The sequence below is a fragment of the Aulonocara sp. 'chitande type north' Nkhata Bay genome, linkage group LG12 (genome assembly GCF_057382095.1).
Source record: "Aulonocara sp. 'chitande type north' Nkhata Bay isolate Kocher_YH1m ecotype deep benthic linkage group LG12, A_spYH_male_GT1.1, whole genome shotgun sequence".
Taxonomy (NCBI): domain Eukaryota; kingdom Metazoa; phylum Chordata; class Actinopteri; order Cichliformes; family Cichlidae; genus Aulonocara; species Aulonocara sp. 'chitande type north' Nkhata Bay.
Window position 1 is genome coordinate 35211584 of NC_141355.1, and position 20297 is coordinate 35231880.

A 20297-nucleotide genomic window follows, 5' to 3' on the forward strand; every position below is an offset into this window, starting at 1 on the left:
ACCAGAACTTCTGTATTTACAGGAAAGGCAAATGCATCAGATCATCAACTCACAGTTCACAAAAGCCAACCAACATTTGATGCTGGTGTTACTCATTTCTCATACTCCAGTTTTCAGGATTCACTCTGAAACTTTTCATCATTCCATTAATATTCGAACGTTAAGCTGTTAAACCAATGCAGTCCTTAAAATCAGGGTTAGCAGGGTTACCAAGGCAATAGCAGTCAAACATCTCTCATTAGTTTTGCAAAGTTTAAAAAACGTATCTGAGTTATGATGAAGTGTTGCCACTAACTCACAAACCACATCCTAAATAAAGATTAGATGGTCAGGTTGAGTTAACTGGTTTCCGTCACTCTTTGTTTTTATTGTTCGGTGTTCGGTTTCAGCATCAAGAGCTTCGACAGAGAAAGCAGCTGTTGTTCCCCATGCTAATGCTGCTGCTGCTGCCTCGCTTCGTGCGTATCTAGGCCTCTGTGTGAATGTCTCAGTGTGTCACCAGCAGTGATTACAAATGTCATTGTTTAATGCCAACACACACTCACATGCAGCGGAGCGAGAGGGGGTGGTAAAAAAAAGGGAGTTGGTGTCTTTTACATATATTATTTACGGCAGTGAGCCTTGATGCAACAGAATAGTAAATTAAAGTCATTGTGTTTGTGTTTATAATGATTTTACAGTTTACTTTGCACCTACTGGATGAACTGGCACCAAAACAGTGGTTTTTCTTCCCTGCGCAAGACTGCCAATGAAAACTAAACATGCTCGTATGCTTTACAAACTTTATGAGGAGGAACTCTGTTGCTCTACCCTTTGTCTAAGCGTCGTGTTAGTCTCTTCCTCTTGACTGAAACGCGCTGGAGCGCGTGCCGGAGTTTGGTGCGTAATGGACACCCATCCATCCTTTCTACTCTTGCCTCCTCCTCATTGTTCTCCGTGTTCCTGGCATGCTGGGCTGTCTCCCGAGTCCAGAGAGAGGAGGAGACAAAGCCAGAGATGACAATAAATCGTCTGAGTCACCATCTGAGGGAGAGACAGAGGGAGTGAGAACGACTTCGTGTCCTTTACGCATGTTATGAGCACTTTCAGACACGCTTGTCGTGCGTCCTGGCGCATCCAGTGATTAGAGGTTTCCAAAGTACAGCGGAATAGTAAATGACTATATTTCAGTTTATCCGTGTTTGGAATTAAATGTGGCAGCTTCCCTGTAGTTTTGGAGCAGGTGCTTTTTCCCGCTAACCGTTTGTCTCTCGGTGCATCACTGACAGAAATGTCGGGTCAGAAACCGTCGTTGAAGAGCGACGATTCCGCGCAGAGCCGCTTTCAAGTGGATGTGGTAATGGAGGCATCATCTGCAGCGCCCGGTCCGGCTGCCCCTTCTGCTCCGGCATCCACTGATGGATCCAGACCTCCCGAGGAGTCCAAAGGCCGGTTCAGGGTGGTGGGCTTCATGGATTCGGGCGCGATGGACATTGGACTCCCACCTGATGTCTCCCATGAGCCGGACACGGCAAAAAGCGACTCAGTCAGTCTCCATTCAACTGGCACGGGGCACACTCACATCTCTGACTCCCACTCCAACACCTACTACATGAGGACCTTCGGACACAACACTATAGACGCCGTGCCTAACATTGACTTCTATCGGCAGACAGCCGCGCCATTTGGGGAGAAGTTGACCAGACCGTCGCTGTCGGAGCTACACGACGAACTCGATAAGGTAACAAAAACATTTTTTTTATTGGCTTCGTTATTAAATGATGCTATTAAATTTGTTATTAAAATAGTTGATCTCAAGTTTCACATCAAACACAACGAAGGCGACAGTAAAGAAAGAGTCACGTTATGGTAAAATCGTCAACTTTAAAAGGCAGTTTAGACGCCGAGAGTTGAAAGGTTATTTCCCAGATTTAAAAACAGAACTAACACATCACTACGCACTTCCCTGTTCACCGGACACAAGTCAGTTCATTTTTCAGTAAACAGAAAAGATTCCCTTCGCTCTTCCCTCTACACAATACCGCTTCTCATGACCCTGCAGGCACCCCCAGCCGCGCTCCCACTCCTTACATACAGTTCAAGGTAACAGACCACCATTGTACAATAACAGTGAGCCAGAACACCAACTGGGCAAAGCACCACCAGGACCTTTAGGCGTGCCTTCATTTAAACAGTGAAAAAACACGAAAATCAGGCATCTCGTAAAGGTGTCGCCCTACTTCCAGTCGTGCTTCTTGTTGAACAAGTTCACTAAAGTACATCCAAAGTTATTGTTTTGGTGATGGAATTGGACAGTCTGACACATCTCTCCAAATTCTCCCAGTCTGGCAGTGGATTGGGATCCAGTGACAGTGAAGGCCACATGAAGTGCTATGTGTCATTTATCATCAAGTCCTCTTTGCCTCTGATTCACTCACATTTTTCGTTTGATTTGTCATAGAAATGAGATGTGTTTTTCTTGATTATATGCGTCAAAAATCATAAATTTCACTGGTTCTAATTTCTGTGGTTAAGCCTATAAAATGCCTTTATGACTGGACTCAAAATCAAACCTGATGGACTAAAGTGCCAAACTGGAGGCACTTTAGGGTGTTTAGTGGAATCGTTCCTTGTATGTGCACATACACAGATATTTAGCCATCTCACAGAATCACCAGGATACACATACACGGACATCAGTTTGTTTGCTTGAGCGAGGCTGTGGATAACTAACTGCTTTGCTGCTGTGGGGGTCATGGAACATGAGATATACTGCACATGAAATGATTTCACTTATTATATAACAAAGCCACAGAAAACTAATTAACACACTATCTTTATCCTTATTGTGGTGAAACGCCACCTTTAAACCAAAGATGTAAGTTTTCCAACCCAGGTAAGTTTAGTTAACTAAACAGTTTTACATTTTCAGATGTCATATTTCAATTTGAATCCACTTAATAAGTAGATAATTAAATAGTAAAATGTTTTAAATCAAATATATATTGAAATAAATAAGATAAGACCACATTTATTCATTGCTTTTATTGCTTTTATTTTTTCCTGTATACTATTGACCAGTCAATCAACTTATTTAACTTCTACCCAGAGTTTCAGATTTTCTGTTAGGATTAGCATTACATAAAGCATATATATATATATATTTATCATTTGACTAAAAAACTTCTCTCTCACAAAACTAAGACCACTGACTGTCTAATCAGAACTCAAGAGTCGCAAGTTCTCAACTTTTAAGTGATTGTAATTATCCTGTTGATTGTTAGGCTTCACCTCTGTTCAAGTTTCTGCTTTCCTGACTTGTCTGGATTTTTTTTTCCCATCAGGAGCCCTTTGAGGATGGTCTGGCCAATGGAGAAGAACCATCGGCAGCTGAGGAAGCGGCCGCACTGGCAGCGAAGGAGGCCAAAGGAGGAAGTGTCAAATTTGGTTGGGTTAAAGGAGTCCTGGTTAGTGTTCATGTCATGAATGAAAGCACAAGGTGCACTCTGCTTCTTCTTGTGGTATTTAAATGTGTTGAACTACTTAAACAAAACTGTAAACAGTCAACTTTCTTCCCACAGAGCGGGCAAGAATGAAACACTTTAGTGTCCCATAATTAGACAATCAAATACATAATCTCATCATCTTAAGGTATAAAATGTATTTTCTCTGGTTATATTCCTGTCAGGTTGGATCATTTGAGAATAATTCTAGATTTAGGAAATGTAAACGAACTTCAAAGATCCCTATACAGACAATGAGACACTCACTTCTTCTCTCTATAGCTACAGTAAGCTAAGCTAAAATATTGCAGAAACTGGTTCTGCATAGAGTCTACACAGTGGTGATCAGGGGTGGAAATGTGCTGCCTCTCATCCGAATATTACTGCATCAATGAGAATGCGCTGTATAGAAGTATAGAAGCTTGTCTGTCATATTGCACATGAAAAGCTTGTTATTAAGGTTGGTGCAGGAAGGAAGACAGTAAACTCTACCCGAAAGCAAATGATGTACGACATAAATATAGCATCGTCCTTTTCTCAGATATTTTTAGCTTTCTTTTTGGCAGCTGTAAGGTTTAATTCAATTCAATTCAGTTTTATTGAATTGAAGCGCCTTGAGGCGACGACAGTCGCCTCAAGGCGCTTTAAATTGTAAGGTAGACCCTACAATAATACATACAGAGAAAAACCCAACAATCATATGACCTCCATATGAGCAAGCACTTTGGGACAGTGGGAAGGAAAAACTCCCTTTTAACAGGAAGAAACCTCCAGTGGGACCAAGCTCTGGGAGGGGCGGGGCTATCTGCTGCAACCGGTTGGGGTGAGAGAAGGAAGACAGGATAAAGACATGCTGTGGAAGAGACAGAGGTTAATAATGAGTGTGATTGAGTGCAGAGAGGTCGATTAGCACAGAGTGAATGAGAAAGGTGACTGAAGAAGAAATACTCAATGCATCATGGGAATCCCCCCAGCAACCTACACCTGTTGTCTGTCTTTACGTTTTAACTGACTTCTGTTTGTGTGTTGCAGATCCGCTGCATGCTGAATATCTGGGGTGTGATGCTCTTCATCAGAATGTCCTGGATTGTGGGACAGGCTGGAATTGGTGGGTACAAACAATTAGTGACTCAGGGAAATGTGTGACACCCTTCATCACCCAGTGCTCATATGACAGGCTTACATGCAAACAAACGTTGCTTTGCAAGCCATCAGAATATTAAAAAGCTTGTTTGCAGAAAGAAGATGAGCTGAGAGGCTGAACCAAGATAAATGAGGATTGTTTTGAACTGATTCATGTTATTCATGCATGCGTAAGGAGGGAGGCTGCTTTTAAGGTCTGATTTTGTTCAAGCTCCTCTAATAAAGTCTAAGCATAAAATCACGGAGTCTGAAATAAGCAGAAAAGGTCTCTTTTAAATTTAAGTAGAGATAAAAGTATTAAACAGTCCTCCACCCACACAGTAAAACACTTAAATGGAATGCATACTATCTTTAAGTTGTGCATAAAGGTACAGTAGAACCAGCTAGGAAATGGTGTGCTGGCTACACACTGACAAGATTTCAGATCAATTACATTATACATTACTGCTCATTTCTACTGATAAGTCATTAAAAATAGCTCCTCTATGTTTTGCAGACTGCTTATTGACCACATAAGCTCGTGTACAAATATAGCAGGCACTAGCTCTAGCTAGTTAGTGTACTACAATAGTTTTTTCTTAGAACTTTATTTAATCTTACCTGTGATGATGAACTGAATCTAAAAATAAATAAATAAATAACCTGCGAGGAAGCCCATTCGGCCCATATGCATGTTTTATATTTTGTTTTCAACTGTACTGATTTGAACTTGGATAACATTATCGTGTTATTTTATTGAAGACTGCTGATTTTTGCTCAGTTGCCTGTAACTTCACATATTTTTCATGTTTTTGTAAAACAGGACTGACCATTGGTATCATCTTGATGGCCACTGTGGTCACCACCATCACCGGTCTGTCTACATCTGCTATAGCGACCAACGGCTTTGTACGAGGAGGTGAGACCCATATAAGACATTTTACTTTTACAAAAGGTCTTTAACATCTAGAATTTTAAAACTAAACCTACAAATGGACTAGAAACTGCTCAAAATGTATGACAGCAGCAATAATTTATATCACTTAACATCTGAATGTCATGCCATCCAGGAGGAGCATACTATCTGATCTCCAGAAGTCTGGGGCCTGAATTTGGAGGCTCCATCGGTCTTATCTTTGCCTTCGCCAATGCCGTAGCTGTGGCCATGTATGTCGTAGGCTTTGCAGAGACAGTCGTTGAGTTGCTCAATGTAAGAAATGCTCTGGTGTACTTATGGAAATCTCTCTGTGATATGCAAAAGATTCTCATTTCGAATCAACCTGTTAATTGGTTGCAGGACGTTGATGCCTTGATGACTGATGAGCTCAATGACATTCGTATCGTTGGGACTTTGACCATCATCTTGTTGTTGGGAATCTCTGTAGCTGGGATGGAGTGGGAAGCCAAGGTATAATTACAACAATGTCCCGGAAAAAAACGTCAAAACCAAAGGCTTCAGTGAGATTTCAATAAAAGGGCATAAATCATTTGTGTCCTTAAAAATGTTGATTATGTATTTCTCGTCAAAGCTGCTGAGTTAACTTTGGGATTTGGAGCTTTTAAGAAAAAGTCTGCCAGTGTATGTGTTCATTTCTGAATGCAAATCTGCAATCAAACTAAATATAAATTAAAAAAAGAAAAATTTTTGGTGCGTTAGCACCAGAATTAAGCATGTACTTCATTTAGAGGATATAAAGTACTGATACAATTGATATCTGGATCGATCCCTCCACCTCTGCCTCTACCTACCTCTGTATACATTGGTGATTTGAGTCTCTGCACAGACAAAGCAACATACATGTTTGTAACAGGGTGATTTTAACTGAGAAACTGGAGCAAATCTCTCTTCTTTCTTACTCATGTGTTTTCTTCTACTGTCCATCAGGCTCAGATTGTCCTCCTGGTGATTCTGCTGGCAGCCATTGTTAACTTCTTCTGTGGATCCTTCATGCCATCAGAAAGCAAAGAGCCTAAAGGATTTTTCGGATACCACAGTCAGTCTGCATTCTTGTCATTTCTTCACACGGGGATTAGCATCCTCTAAATTCAGTGTTAGGATTCATGTTGATAATCTATCTTACATAATCTTCTCTCTTGATTCTTCTCTCTTTTAGCGGCCATCCTTTTAGAGAACTTTGGTCCAGAATTCAGAGATGGGGAGACGTTTTTCTCCGTATTTGCCATTTTCTTCCCCGCAGCTACTGGAATTCTGGCTGGAGCCAACATCTCTGGAGACCTAACCGTGGGTTTTTCATCTTTGTACATTTATATAAATTCACGTGATGATTTTGGTCATATGTTGTGACAGTATTGCTTTTTGTTTACACAGTAACCAGATCACACAGAGACTTGTGAGAAAAGAAAACTCACCTTCCAAAGTTGTTTTTTTTTTTACATAGAATCTTTTTTATTAGTTTATCATTTTTGAGTTTAGTTGTTGCTCATACTTCATGCACCTGATGTTTGAGATGTATAACATAATTCATCCTTTCCAATAAATTAAAAATGTATCCCATTCTCTCTTTAGGATCCTCAGTCTGCAATCCCTAAAGGCACTCTGTTGGCAATCCTCATTACAGGGCTTACCTATGTCGCTGTCGCCATCTCTGCAGGTAGATACACTTTAACAGTTGTGAACCTGAGAGAGAGAGAGAGAGAGAGAGAGAGATAGATAGATAGATAGATAGATAGATAGATAGATAGATAGATAGATAGATAGATAGATAGATAGATAGATAGATAGATAGATAGATAGATAGATAGATAGATAGATAGATAGATAGATAGATAGATTGATTGATTGATTGATTGATTTAGAAGTAAAAGCTTTGTATACATGTCACTTTACCGATTACTGATCTACATTTGTGTCCTGGTTGTGCCTCCTGCAGGCTCCTGTATTGTGAGAGATGCAACTGGTGACCACAATGACACAGTGAGCCCCACAGTGAACTGCACCGATGCGGCCTGCACGCTCGGCTATGATTTTTCCATCTGTAAGGAGGGAGGCTGTCCATTTGGCTTGATGAATGACTTCCAGGTAACACTGAAGCAGATGATCTTAACACTACCTGTTTTCTTGGTACTTACTGTGTTGATTGTTCCAAAGATTATGGCGAATATATCACAATTCATAATTCATATCATAATTGTGACAATGACCAGTTTTGAGTTTGAGTATAACTTTGGCATAAAACTGTGTAAAATAAGTTATTTATAAAACCCTGCTTTGATGTGGGGATACTGCGCGTTTACTTTATGACCACTGTGATAGGAATTATGAGATCTAATCAATTAAGTGCAAGATGCAAGGTGCTTGAATTATAAACAGGATGTCATGTTCCACAAACAGTGGGTTAAATTAGCAAGAAGTTGCATTAATAAAAGACAAAATTGTGCTTTTAGGAGGGAGAGAGGAAAATATATTTTGTTTCTCTTTTGGTTCACGGCCATTAATGACTAAACCTTCATTCATGCGCTATTATCTGTGAGTAAATATCAAAGCTGTTACTATCTGTGTAAGTAGATTTTTTGGCTCCCAGCTGCACATGTGAGACTATTTAAGTTTTTTATTTATTTATTTATTTTTATGATGAGCATCTTTTATGGATCAAGTGTGTGCACACCACTGGGAAGGATCTTAAGATTAAGTTCAAGTAAATGAGAGTCTGGAGCACCACCTGGTGCAGCATCCCTTCTTCCTCTTGTGGCTAAAGGCAGTTTATTTTGACTCAGCTGGATGTTTGGGCTCTTTGCTTTAATGCTAATCAGATGATTGCTTGGTGACGCTGCTAAAGGTCAGGGGCTGAAATTGGTCCGTTTCTTCCTGCTGCTATGAAATATTAAAAGTACTTTATGCTCAACTAGGGTACCGATGATTTCACCCCGGCAGAAAGATGCGTCGGGATACAAGCAGAGAAAAAAGTCAAACTTAATTTGTATAGCACCTTTTCATGCAGGTCAGTCAGATCACTGACAAGCTGTTTATAGGCCGGAGCAAAACTAATTGTAAAAACACCGAAAGTAAAATAAAGTTTCAGTAGACTACAATTACACTACAATGAAAGAAATAAAATAAAAAGAGATTAAATAATATAATACTGGATAAATTGGATTAAAAGGAGAACATCACAGATGAGTACACATAAACAAATACAATTAAACTGTAGTAAGTAAAGCAGAAAACATTAGTAAAGTAAGTAATGTCTAAAGTACAACCAAGCCAGAATAGAACTGCTTTAAATTTACATTTAAAAATTTAGTTCAGTTTTATTTTGCATAGCGCCAACTCACAACAAAAGTTTTGGGGTTTTTTTTTATATAATAAAGAACCTACAAAAGAGAAAACACCAAGATACAAATGACCTCTATGAGCTGCACATGGCAACAGTTGGAAGGAAGAACTCACTTTTAACAGGAAGAGTCCTCCAGCTGAAACAGACTCAGCGAGGGGGAGCAATGTGCCATGACTGGTTAGGGTCTGCAGGGAAAGCAAAGTAAGAAAAGGAGAGCATCAAAAGAAACGATGAGGAAAATGTGTGTTCGCAGCAAGGTGGGTGAGGTGACCAGGACGCCACCACCGTATGGAAATTGATGCTTTCAGCTGATATTAAGACACATTAAGAGATATTTATTGTTTACTTCAGTCAAAAATTCCAGACAATCCTAGGAAGTTGTATTACATAAAGTCGTTCGCACACAGGCAGCTTGACGTGAATTGAATCACCCACTTCTATTGTTTCCAGTGGAAGCCTACACACTGGCGTCAGTGCTGTGTCAGGATGCAAAACTGTCCCATTTCCTGTCGTCCACACACCTCTACAAAAACAGCTGTTTAATCAGACTGACAGCGTTTTTACACATAAATTGTGTGAGCAGTGGGTACTCGAAGACACAGACACACAGGTGAAAGTAGTCAAGACAAGTGAAGACTGAAAGACATAAAGCCAAAAAAGACACAAGTTAAAACTAACTATACACTCAGCAGGACAAGACTGACCGTAAACACAGTAAAGATGAGCATACAGACCAGGAAACACCAGGAGACAAAAAAACAATAATTAAAATTAAAAAACAAATATCACCAGTCCAACTTCTGTGGAACCAAATCTCTCTGTAGCATAAAGCAACAATCCAAATTCAACAAACTATGATAAATGTATTGATTTTCTTGACTGAGCAATATGATGGCATATATGGCAAGACAACTGAAATCTCTGTATGCGTTTTATGTGGACCAAACTGTATCTCAGAGGACTTTTTGAGACATGCAACAATCTAATCCAAGATATTTTCATTTAATGGGTTAAATTAAATGTCAGTAAACTGTCTATGTATATGTTTGACAGTCTGGGTGTCTGCACAGGCACTGGGTGCACATTTCTGCTGTGATTATAACTCGTTTATATAAGTCATACTTAAAAAATGGATGAGCAAGACTGCTGCTCTGACCCTCTTTCACTGTATGTGCATGTAATGTAGATGGCTGGAGTGTGTGTGTGTGTGTGTGTGTGTGTGTGTGTGTGTGTGTGTGTGTGTGTGTGTGTGTGTGTGTGTGTGTGTGTGTGTGTGTGTGTGTGTGTGTGTGTGAACAAGAGAGAGAGAGAGAGAGATGAAGCTGTTCTCAAACAAAGTGCAGCAGAAATAATAGCGACTGTTGTTTTGAGTCACAAGGTTCTCGTGGCTCAGTGCTGAATGAGAGCATTGAAAACATCCACCTACACACACACACATACACATACACATGCGCACACAGAGCTCACTGACACTGATAGCGCTGACATGTTGCAGCACTACAGACCGAAGCAGCTGCTCGAGTTTCATTATTACTGTTGTTGAAGGAGAAAAGCAGATCTGAATGAATCTGATCGTCTTTGACCCGATAATGCCTTTGAATCATATTTGCTACATGAGTTTCTGAGACCTCTGTCTCATCAACATGATCAATACTTGCCATAATGTCTAAATGTTATGGACAAAACTCTTTTTTTGTCTAAAATTAACACCCAAGGTATCAATTGCGATACAAAAAAATATAATAAAAATATATCACACACAACATGATATAGCAAAAAAAAATGTGGATTTTGTTATAAGGGTTAATGAACATCTCAGAAAATCTGAATTTTCTGGAAATTTTTTTGATGGGTTTGGTCTTCGACATCATACATTGTTCGTAGGTGACTGTGTAGAGCTGTCCTCCCTCCTTCACTTCCATCAGATATGAAAATATTCTCTCTTGAGATGATTTATACAATCGGCTCCTTTAGGAACAAACTCAGTTGAATGGGTGATGTTTTTGCACCAAATATCTACGTCACTGCTTCATAATGATGCACCTCGTCCTAGTGAGTTGAGTCAGTCCTGCTTCAGAATACACTTTTAAAATCTCAGAGTTGCTTTCTCATGTGCAGAAATGTTCATGTGGATTGTGATTTTCACCAAAAACACACAAAAAACGTTCAGGACCTCCTACCCGACCGTGTAAGAACAAGCTGTTTCCAGCCATTTTTAGCTAACTTTTGCTACCAGGACCATTTTCTAAGCATTATTTCAACTGTATTAAATAAAATTTCTAATAAAGTCATGACTGAATACAATGGGTGTGAAATTTAAAAACAACATTGGTATTCAGACTTTCAATATAATGTTTCAAATATATCTGTGAAGGTTCTCAGTCATCCAGGTCCTCGTAGTCAAAGGAGCTTACAAAGAAAAGCGTCTGGACTTCTTTAAGTTGCTTGAAGACGTTTCACCTCTCATCCGAGAAGCTTCTTCAGTTCTAAGGTCAAAAGGTGGGGAGTCCCAGATTTAAACCTAGTGGGAGTGACCCCCGCAGAGGGACAAAAAGACCCCCTGATGATCCTCTAATCGCCTGAGCCAAGGTGTGAAACTGGGTGTGGGTCCCAATCAGCCAGAGTTTCGGGTGGGTTCATTGTGAAACCTGGCCCCACCTTATCATGCGAATTCCTGAGGTCAGATGGCCCAGGATGTGAGTGGGCGTTAAGGTGTCTGGGGAGGGAACTCAAAACTGGATTATAGATGGCAGGTTTAAATCTGGGACTCCCCACCATTTGATCTTAGAACTATAGAATATTTTTCTTGCAGCAGAAGGGCGGAGGGCACTAAAGTATCAATCAGTTAGGGGTGCTCAACTGAACATATGTGTCACAGTAGTTAATTAAAACTTTAGTAATATAAGTAAAAGTGTTATGACATCATGCGCCAAAAGAAAACTTTCACGAGTTAAAGGCAACAAAGTAACAAAATGCAAAACAAGCATCCACTGATTCTGAGATCTTCTGTGAGGGGTCAGCTATGACCGACAAAACTATATCTGCAGCCTATAACTTGGAAAACATTGTATTATGCAGGTATGCGTGCTTTCATGAACTATAATATTTGTGCTAAAATGGTGGGAAGATTTTTCAGATGTGTTTGATTTTATAGAAAAGTAACTAAAATTCAGAGGGGGACAGTTGTGTCACTTTGCCGTGCACACCTGTCAGAACCTCTGTCCCAGACATATCAATATTATCAGAGCAGAAAAAGCAATATTCAATCTCAAATATCAGAAACCTCAATACTGAACAGAGTTCATTTAGAAGCAAATTTACAGAAAACACCTCTGTGGAAATGGCACACGAGTGACATAAACAGAAGAAACACAGTCACACAGGTGGAATATTGAGTGAACTATTATTATAATAATAATAATAATTAATGAATTATTGAAAATAGAAGAAATTAAGGTCACACTGCACACCATCAATTATCTACAAAAAAATCAGAGACTTTAAAACTCCACTAACATTGGCCAATGTATATAATCTATCTCTCAAAATACCTGAATCATGTGACTTTTTATATACTCTAGATGTTTATTGGTCAGTGTGACTTTTAAAGATGCTCCTATGTCGTGCAGGTTATGAGTCTGGTGTCTTCCTTCGGTCCTCTGATCACCGCGGGGATTTTCTCAGCCACTCTGTCGTCAGCTCTGGCCTCGCTCGTCAGTGCACCCAAAGTCTTCCAGGTCAGAACCATAAAGCTCCAATTTACTTCTGTTTCAGCTGTTTTCTGACTTATTTCCTCATCTGCCTGCTCCTGATTGTTTCAAAGTTGCTTGACGAACCTGCCAACATTACTTCTATATTTATTAAACTGAGTGATTTCTAAGTTAATAAAAGCTGTATTTATTCTAGGCTCTCTGTAAGGACAACATCTATCCTGGACTTAGTGTGTTTGCAAAGGGTTATGGCAGGAACAATGAGCCGCTCCGTGGTTACGTTCTGACCTTCTGCATTGGTCTTGCCTTCATCCTGGTTGGTAAGCTGTTTAAGTAAACCTTCAGCTCCTGCATAAGAAACATAAAGAATAAAAATATCTACAAAAAAAAGTTAAACCTGTCTTTTGTCCACTAGCGGAGTTGAACATCATTGCTCCAATCATCTCCAACTTTTTTCTGGCCTCGTATGCTCTCATCAACTTCTCAGTTTTCCATGCCTCCCTGGCCAGCTCTCCAGGTAATCTGTGGAACTGTAAAGGAATTATGACTAGATTATAGATTATATGAAAATTACCATAGTGTTATGCTGGTATTTCTGAAAGTTTTCTCAATCTTCCTTGTCTTGACTCATCTCTTAATGGCATTTTAGCTAGTATACAAATTGGTGAATGATGTTTATAGTACAAAAAGTTCTTTGTTGTTGTTTTTTCACTGAACTAAACATAATTTCTATTAAAAACATCAAAAGAAATCCCTCTGTTTGGCCTGTTAACATCTGATCTACTCTCGCCCCTCCACTACAGGGTGGCGCCCCAGCTTCAAATACTACAACATGTGGGTATCCCTTGCCGGGGCGATCCTGTGCTGCGTGGTGATGTTTGTCATTAACTGGTGGGCGGCCCTCGTTACGCTGCTCATTGTCCTCGCACTCTACATCTACGTCAGTTACAAGAAACCTGGTAAGAAGACAATGGCACAATATTTTATCCTTTCCAAACTTCTAACAACGACCTGCTCGCCAATATGAAGCTCTGGGTCAGGTACTTCCAGCTGATTTCACACGGCACCATTTAGTGGCCGTTTCTTTAATGGCTACTAAATGCTGGGTGTCACCAAAGAACATCTAAATACTCAACACCTCCCATTCTCTGGATGTCTGACTTCTTGAGAGAATGAATGCACTGGTGTCATCCTCCAGTCACTGGGAAATTAAATAAAAATAGAGCAACTGCAGCAAAAAATAATAAATAAATAAATACAAATAAATAAAAAAATGCATGGTACTGATACCTGAGCTCAGGACGGCGGACATATTTAATGTATGTAACTCTTAGTTGTGCCCATTCTTTACTTGAGCGTTTCCATGTTTATCCACTTTAAACTTTTGCTCCAGTAGGAATTTTTTGGCTTTTTAATCAATATGTTTGATTTCTCCCAACATTTTAAAAGAGATCTGTGTGTTAATTTAAACGGTGCAATGAACAGAATAATAATCATAATCTTATAAATGAAAGTTTTCTGGCCTACTTCAGTTTTGACTCTGTATAGGTTCTGCATCTTGGCTTTTACGAGCTATCTGAGGAATTCAAGCAGCTCATGGAAAACAAACTAAATATAATCACTTAATAAACTGTGATGTATTATTTAAAACATATAATGCAAAGCAGTTAACATTAGTCCCACCTGCACGACCTGCAACAATACTTATTGTATTAACATATTAATATTGCATATACTGTATTATCCACTTTTACTTTCTTTAATGTTTATCTTGCTTTATCTAATTACAAATTCATCTTTTATATGCTGCAATTAATAATAACGACCATGATGATGATGATGATGACTATCATTATTATATTGTGGATAATTGAACTCCATGAGCTGACCAATCTACTCAAATTCAAACTGCTGTTTCCTCTAGATGTGAACTGGGGTTCATCCACTCAGGCTCTGATCTACAACCAGGCTCTGACTCACTGCCTGAACCTCACCGGAGTCGAGGACCACGTTAAAAACTTCAGGTCAGCATGAAGCTTTGAGTGGAGCTGAACTCATGGACTAAAAGTGACTGAAACAAAAACCAAACCCTACCTTTAACTCTAGACATGCTTAATTCTCGGCACTCGTTACCAACACAAAGGCATTCAGTAGTAACAGTGGAAACTTGGCTCTAACTGAATTTAAATGATCAAAATGTAATCCAATTTTAAAAGTAATTATTTAAACCAAAATAACCTGACTTCTTGTTTTAAAACTACCATAACTTGACCTTCTGTATAAAATGTATATTGACAGGCCGCAGTGTTTGGTGTTGGCGGGTTATCCAAACGCTCGACCCGCTCTGCTTCAGTTGGTGAATTCTTTCACCAAGAACGTCAGCCTCATGGTCTCCGGCCACGTCAGAACTGTACGTACCAAATGTCGTCTGTTAGGTCTGCATGTTACGCTTTCTTTCACACGGCTGAAACGTTTTGTGCTTCATCTCCTCCCACTCCTGCTCCAGGTGTCCCGTCGGTCGAACTTTAGGGAGCTATATCAGGATTATGCCCGCTGTCAGCGCTACCTCAACAAAAAACGCATCAAGGCTTTTTATGCTCCTGTTTTTTCAGACAACTTGAGGCACGGAGCTCAGTTACTCCTGCAGGTACAGAAGAAGCCTTCTTTTTGCACCCTTCATCTTATATTAAAGTCACCATTTACAAATATGTGTTTCCTCCCCATGCTAGGCTGTTGGTTTAGGTCGTCTGAAACCCAACACGCTGGTCATGGGTTTCAAGAACAACTGGAGTGATGGAAACATGAGAGATGTGGAGAATTACATCAACACTATACAGTAAGGGCTAATGCGTCTTTTTAAAGAGCTACCAACAACCAATTTTACAATCATACTGTTTTTTGTAGTGCTGTTATCATTAATTGTGTTAAAATGACGTTAACGCCATGTAGGCTCTCTCTATCAGATTGTAATGTTAAAAGTTAAGGTTAAAAAAGTGGACTAATCTTTGTCTTTGATGCAATTTTGCAGCTGAGGTTCTGCATCACACTTGGAGTCATTTTTGTATAGCGTTTCATTTATTTATTTATTTTTAATTCCAGTGATGCCTTCGACCTTTTGTTCGGTGTGGTAATCCTGCGGCTGCAGGAAGGACTGGATATTTCTCACATCCAGGGACAAGGTACGTCTGTCTTTTTCTTCATATCCATCACTTTGTCTACCTTCTGTTTATACTGTGTTTGTACTCCTGCAGACGAACTGCTATCATCCCATGAGAAGCCTCCAGTCATCACTAAGGATGTGTTGATTTCTGTCATTCCGGCTAAAGACTCAGATTCTGACTCCTGTCCTTCAAAAACCACCAGCAACCAGAGCAGCCCGCTCATCACGAGAGGTAAACAGTGAGGAAGAATTAAAATTATACCTCAGCTTAGCCTATTGCTCTAATGTTTACTTTTTATACAACTCTCACTGTCACAGGACTTGTTGTTCTTATATTTTATTCAAGTATTTCCATTTTAAGGCAGCTCATCGTTAGCGGTGAACAAAAAGGAAGAAATTAAATTGATCTCTTTTTCTTTTCTAGCCATGTGCTATGCTATGGAAATTATTTAAAATCAGCAATGATTGAAATTGACTGACTTCTCGTCCAAAAAACATTTGGCACAATCCCTGCACAGTCTCACGGCTAAGCTTGTGAAATATTCCATTGATTTATGTTTCTAGCATTTTTTTAGCAGCAAAAGTATATAAAGAATTAATTATTTGAACAGCTAAGGCTCTGTTTTACTATACTGTACTGTTGTGAACCCTGGTGATACAGCTCAGGAGCTTTTGTGTTTCTTTGACTTTACCTCGTCTTGTGCTCTTCCATGTGATGTGGCCTACCAGAGACCAAGTCTCCTCTGAGCCTGACCGACCAGCGTCTGTTGGAGAGCAGTCAGCAGTTTAAGAAGAAACAGGGCAAAGGAACCATTGATGTTTGGTGGCTCTTTGATGATGGAGGTTAGTGTTCTCATTGTTATATGAAAATAAAAACATATCTGGTGAACTGACTTTGGGTCCTATGATTCTGTCAAAAAGTCTAAACATAGCTAACTGTTGGTTGTGCTTTTCGATTCATACGTGTCACTGTCGTAAAAAGTAAGGTGAAAAATGAATAGACTTAAAAAACATTCAAATCTGTGGTTCCCTGATCTACACAGCAAAATCTCCAGTGTTAAATTAACACTGGAGATTTTGCTGTGTATACTGGAAAACAGATTTTTGTTCAGTTTGGGGTTTTTAATGACCTGTATAATCTCTGATCTGTTGGTTTGCAGGCCTGACTCTGCTGATCCCCTACTTGCTGACCAACAGGAGTAAGTGGGGCGACTGCAGGATCCGCGTGTTCATCGGCGGAAAGATTAACCGCATCGACCACGACCGCCGAGCGTGAGTCAACAGCTGCTTATCCACCTATGCCAAGCAATAAACTTTACTTTACTACAAACTTGACTTTATATCCACATACATTTATTATTGTGTTTTTGTTTTTGTGTCACGTCAGGATGGCCACGCTGCTCAGCAGGTTCAGAATCGACTTCTCTGACATAAACGTCCTCGGTGACATCAACACCAAACCCAAGAAACACAAGTAAGTCCTCTGAAACTTCCTGAGCTCAGCAGCTTGATCACTATGGATTTGCACTAAACACTATTGTTTTTAATGTCTTTAGCGTCTGTGTTACGTGTGTAAATTGCTTACAAAGTGTTGGAAAGCCAAAGTCAAAAGGTGAATGATTTGTTCATGAATCCTCTTTTTTAATTTATCGATTACTTGATGACTGTGAAAGTCAACATGTAGAAAGTTTGTAATACTAAAAGTTTAAGTGCTTTGAAATATTTTTTTAAATGTTCTTTAGAATGAAGCATCACGTGGGGAGGATGAAACTGATAGCGCTACTCTAAAAACCTAATGTATGTGTTTTGTTTTTACAGTAAGCTGACCTTTAAGGAGCTGATCGAGCCGTACAGGCTGAAGGAAGATGACATGGAGCAGGAGGCTGCTGAGAGGCTGAAGGCCCAGGAGCCCTGGAGGATCACTGACAACGAACTGGAGCTCTACAAGGCCAAGGTCTGCCCTCATGTTGCAGACACACTCAGACCAATCACAGTGCTCTGTTCAAGTGGTTTATGTAACTATACTGTGTGTTACTTTCAGACCAATCGTCAGATCAGACTGAACGAGCTGCTGAAGGAACACTCCAGCACTGCCAAACTCATCGTCATGTAAGAACTTCGTAATAACTTTGTCATCATCGTGTCATCATTTGTTTTAATTTACAGACAAACTCGCATTTAAAAAACCTGGTTAACCCGGCTGCTCATTTCCATGAATCAGGTGTTTCTGTGTGAGCTTGCATCTTCTCCCTGTGCCTGTGTGGGTTCCCTCTGGGTACTCCAGCTTCTTCCCACACTCTAAATACATGCGTGTCATGTTAACTGGTGATTCTAAATACACCGTGGGTGTGAATATGAGCATACAGCTGTCTGTGTTGAAGTGGTGACTTGTCCAGTGTCCAGTGTGCACAACAGTGTCTTTGGATCCTGGAATACTCACTACCAAAACAATCATTAATTGACAAAATAATGCATGACAAGCCAATCACTGCTTGTATGGACACCACTTTCTGCAAAATGAAATAAAACCATAAGAGGCCAGATTAAATTCTTATAACAATGAAAAAGAACACCAGTGAACTTACAAAAGCTTTGGACATTTAGCAAATGCACCAGGGGGATGTTAAAGAAGAACAATCTCCAGGAGAAAGCCATAAGTTCCAAGTTCAACCATAAAGAGAAGACGCCAATGACAGAAAATACAGAGGATTCACCACAACCATTTATCAAACTCAAGAACAACAAGTTAAACTTCACCGAAAAAACCTTCACCAATTCTGAAGCAGCATTCTATCTGTTCAAGTCAACCTGTAACAAAGCGACAACAGTGTGGAGAAGTCCTGGAACCATGTTTTATGCTTCGGAGCCGAAGCATAAAACATCAGCAGCAGCAGAGCTGGTGTGACGCAAGGGCATGCTTGGCTTCCATCCATGTGTGCAGCAGATTGTGAAACATGTTCCATCACAGTATTAAAAAAGGCATTTTATATGTGATTGTGTTAACTTGTCCAACTAAACTGGAACCCAAAAAACAGTTAGCTATCCCGCGGATTTAAAGTTGAGAGTCTGAAATTTTGACTATATCTTAAACTTTGATACTGAAGAAATCTTAAGACACTGATGACACTCAGGGAACTTCAGAAGCATTAAAGTGGATGATCCATAATGCTCTGAGCTCCAGAATTTATAGTTAATATTTTATAAGCTGTTCACGGTTAATTCAGTGCAGTTAATTGAAAAACAAGCAAATATAGTTAAAATAATGAGACATAAAGTGTGACTCATCACAGCTGTTACATATAAAGTAAATTAGACCTCTCACATTGAACTTAACACGTCAAAATAATTTGACCTTTAAGCTTACATATTAATTTAATGACATTAACTGCTCATAACTCATAATTACAAGATCATGCAGTCTTCTTTCTAACGCTGCTCTGGGTTTGATTTTGATATATATAAATATCATAAAAATTAAATTTTTCTTTCTCTCTCTGTGTGTGGCTAGGAGCATGCCTTTGGCAAGAAAGGGCACAGTGTCGAGCGCCCTCTACATGTGCTGGCTGGAAACTCTGTCCAAAGACCTCCCACCACTGCTGCTGGTGCGAGGAAACCACCAGAGCGTCCTCACCTTTTACTCCTAACACACACACACACACACACACACACACAGAGTCATATACCTACTCTGCTCACGCACAAACATACAGTGTGTCCTGCTCTCCATATTTATTACAGTATGAGAAAGCCTCCGTCTGCACAAAAACAGAAACGTCGTCGTGCTTTAAGCTTGTGAAACTGTCCAGCTGTGAAGGGAAAAATTATTAGGACTAATATCTTTTTCCACTTGTCTTAAATCGATTGTTTTTAACATGTTAATTAAACTCAGTCAACAGATTTGACCATAACACTAACAGGTTGCTTGTTCCGTTTCCTCTGTGAGTTTTATGTGAATGAGAGTAACTACAGGTAAATTCATGTAAAAGTTTATTTATAAGGATAAAAGTTTGGATTTGAGAATGTAAGCTTCTGTGATTATAAAATGACGTTTTTATGGTTTTTCCCCACTGGGTTCACAAAGACAGATGCTCCATCTTTGTTAACTTTATTTTGTACTTTATTTTAATAAAGGATTAACTAAAACATATGCTTTATTGAAGTTTGGTTTTTGTCAGCTTTATTCCTGTTCCTGTATTAGTGAAGTACTTAAAGTCAAAATCAGAAAATAATCTCATCCTCAGCAATGTAACTTTAATCTGATGACACAATTCTTTAGTGAAGGGCTGAAAAAAACAATTCACATAAACTCTTTTTTATTTGTATGAACTCCGTAAGATAGTGGCATTAGAGTAGAACAATGACATATACACTCAATAGCCACTTTATTAAGTATACCTTGCTAGTTGGACCAGCTTTCGACTTCAGAACGATCTTCATTTTTCATGACATAGATTTAACAAGATGATGAAAACAATCCTCAGAGAATTTTGTCCATGTTGACATGATCGCTTCACATTTGTCAGCTGCA

General features: G+C 39.5%; 1 protein-coding gene across 1 annotated transcript; it reads left to right on the forward strand.

The window, feature by feature from the left end:
• Positions 1–984: 984 nt before the first annotated feature.
• On the forward strand, positions 985–19910 carry slc12a2l (solute carrier family 12 member 2-like). The gene is made up of 26 exons (XM_086315361.1): positions 985–1720; positions 3324–3446; positions 4515–4590; positions 5428–5523; positions 5675–5814; positions 5902–6012; positions 6490–6598; positions 6719–6846; positions 7132–7216; positions 7496–7644; positions 12529–12636; positions 12806–12929; positions 13025–13126; positions 13413–13568; positions 14534–14633; positions 14908–15019; positions 15116–15256; positions 15339–15445; positions 15709–15788; positions 15861–16001; positions 16499–16612; positions 16930–17041; positions 17157–17243; positions 17588–17723; positions 17811–17878; positions 19278–19910. The coding sequence occupies exons 1-26, from the start codon at positions 1271–1273 to the stop codon at positions 19411–19413; spliced, it is 3291 nt and encodes a 1096-aa protein (XP_086171487.1). The 5' UTR covers positions 985–1270; the 3' UTR covers positions 19414–19910.
• The last annotated feature ends 387 nt before the right edge of the window (positions 19911–20297 follow it).

What these genes read in the sequence shown, in the direction of transcription:
- slc12a2l (XM_086315361.1), top strand. Translation starts at nt 1,271, where the DNA reads ATGTCGGGTCAGAAACCGTCGTTGAAGAGCGACGATTCCGCGCAGAGC. An exon ending in GGATGGAGTGGGAAGCCAAG is followed by an intron (nt 6,013 to 6,489) that starts GTATAATTACAA and finishes ACTGTCCATCAG; the next exon opens with GCTCAGATTGTCCTCCTGGT. An exon ending in CAGCCCGCTCATCACGAGAG is followed by an intron (nt 16,002 to 16,498) that starts GTAAACAGTGAG and finishes GTGGCCTACCAG; the next exon opens with AGACCAAGTCTCCTCTGAGC.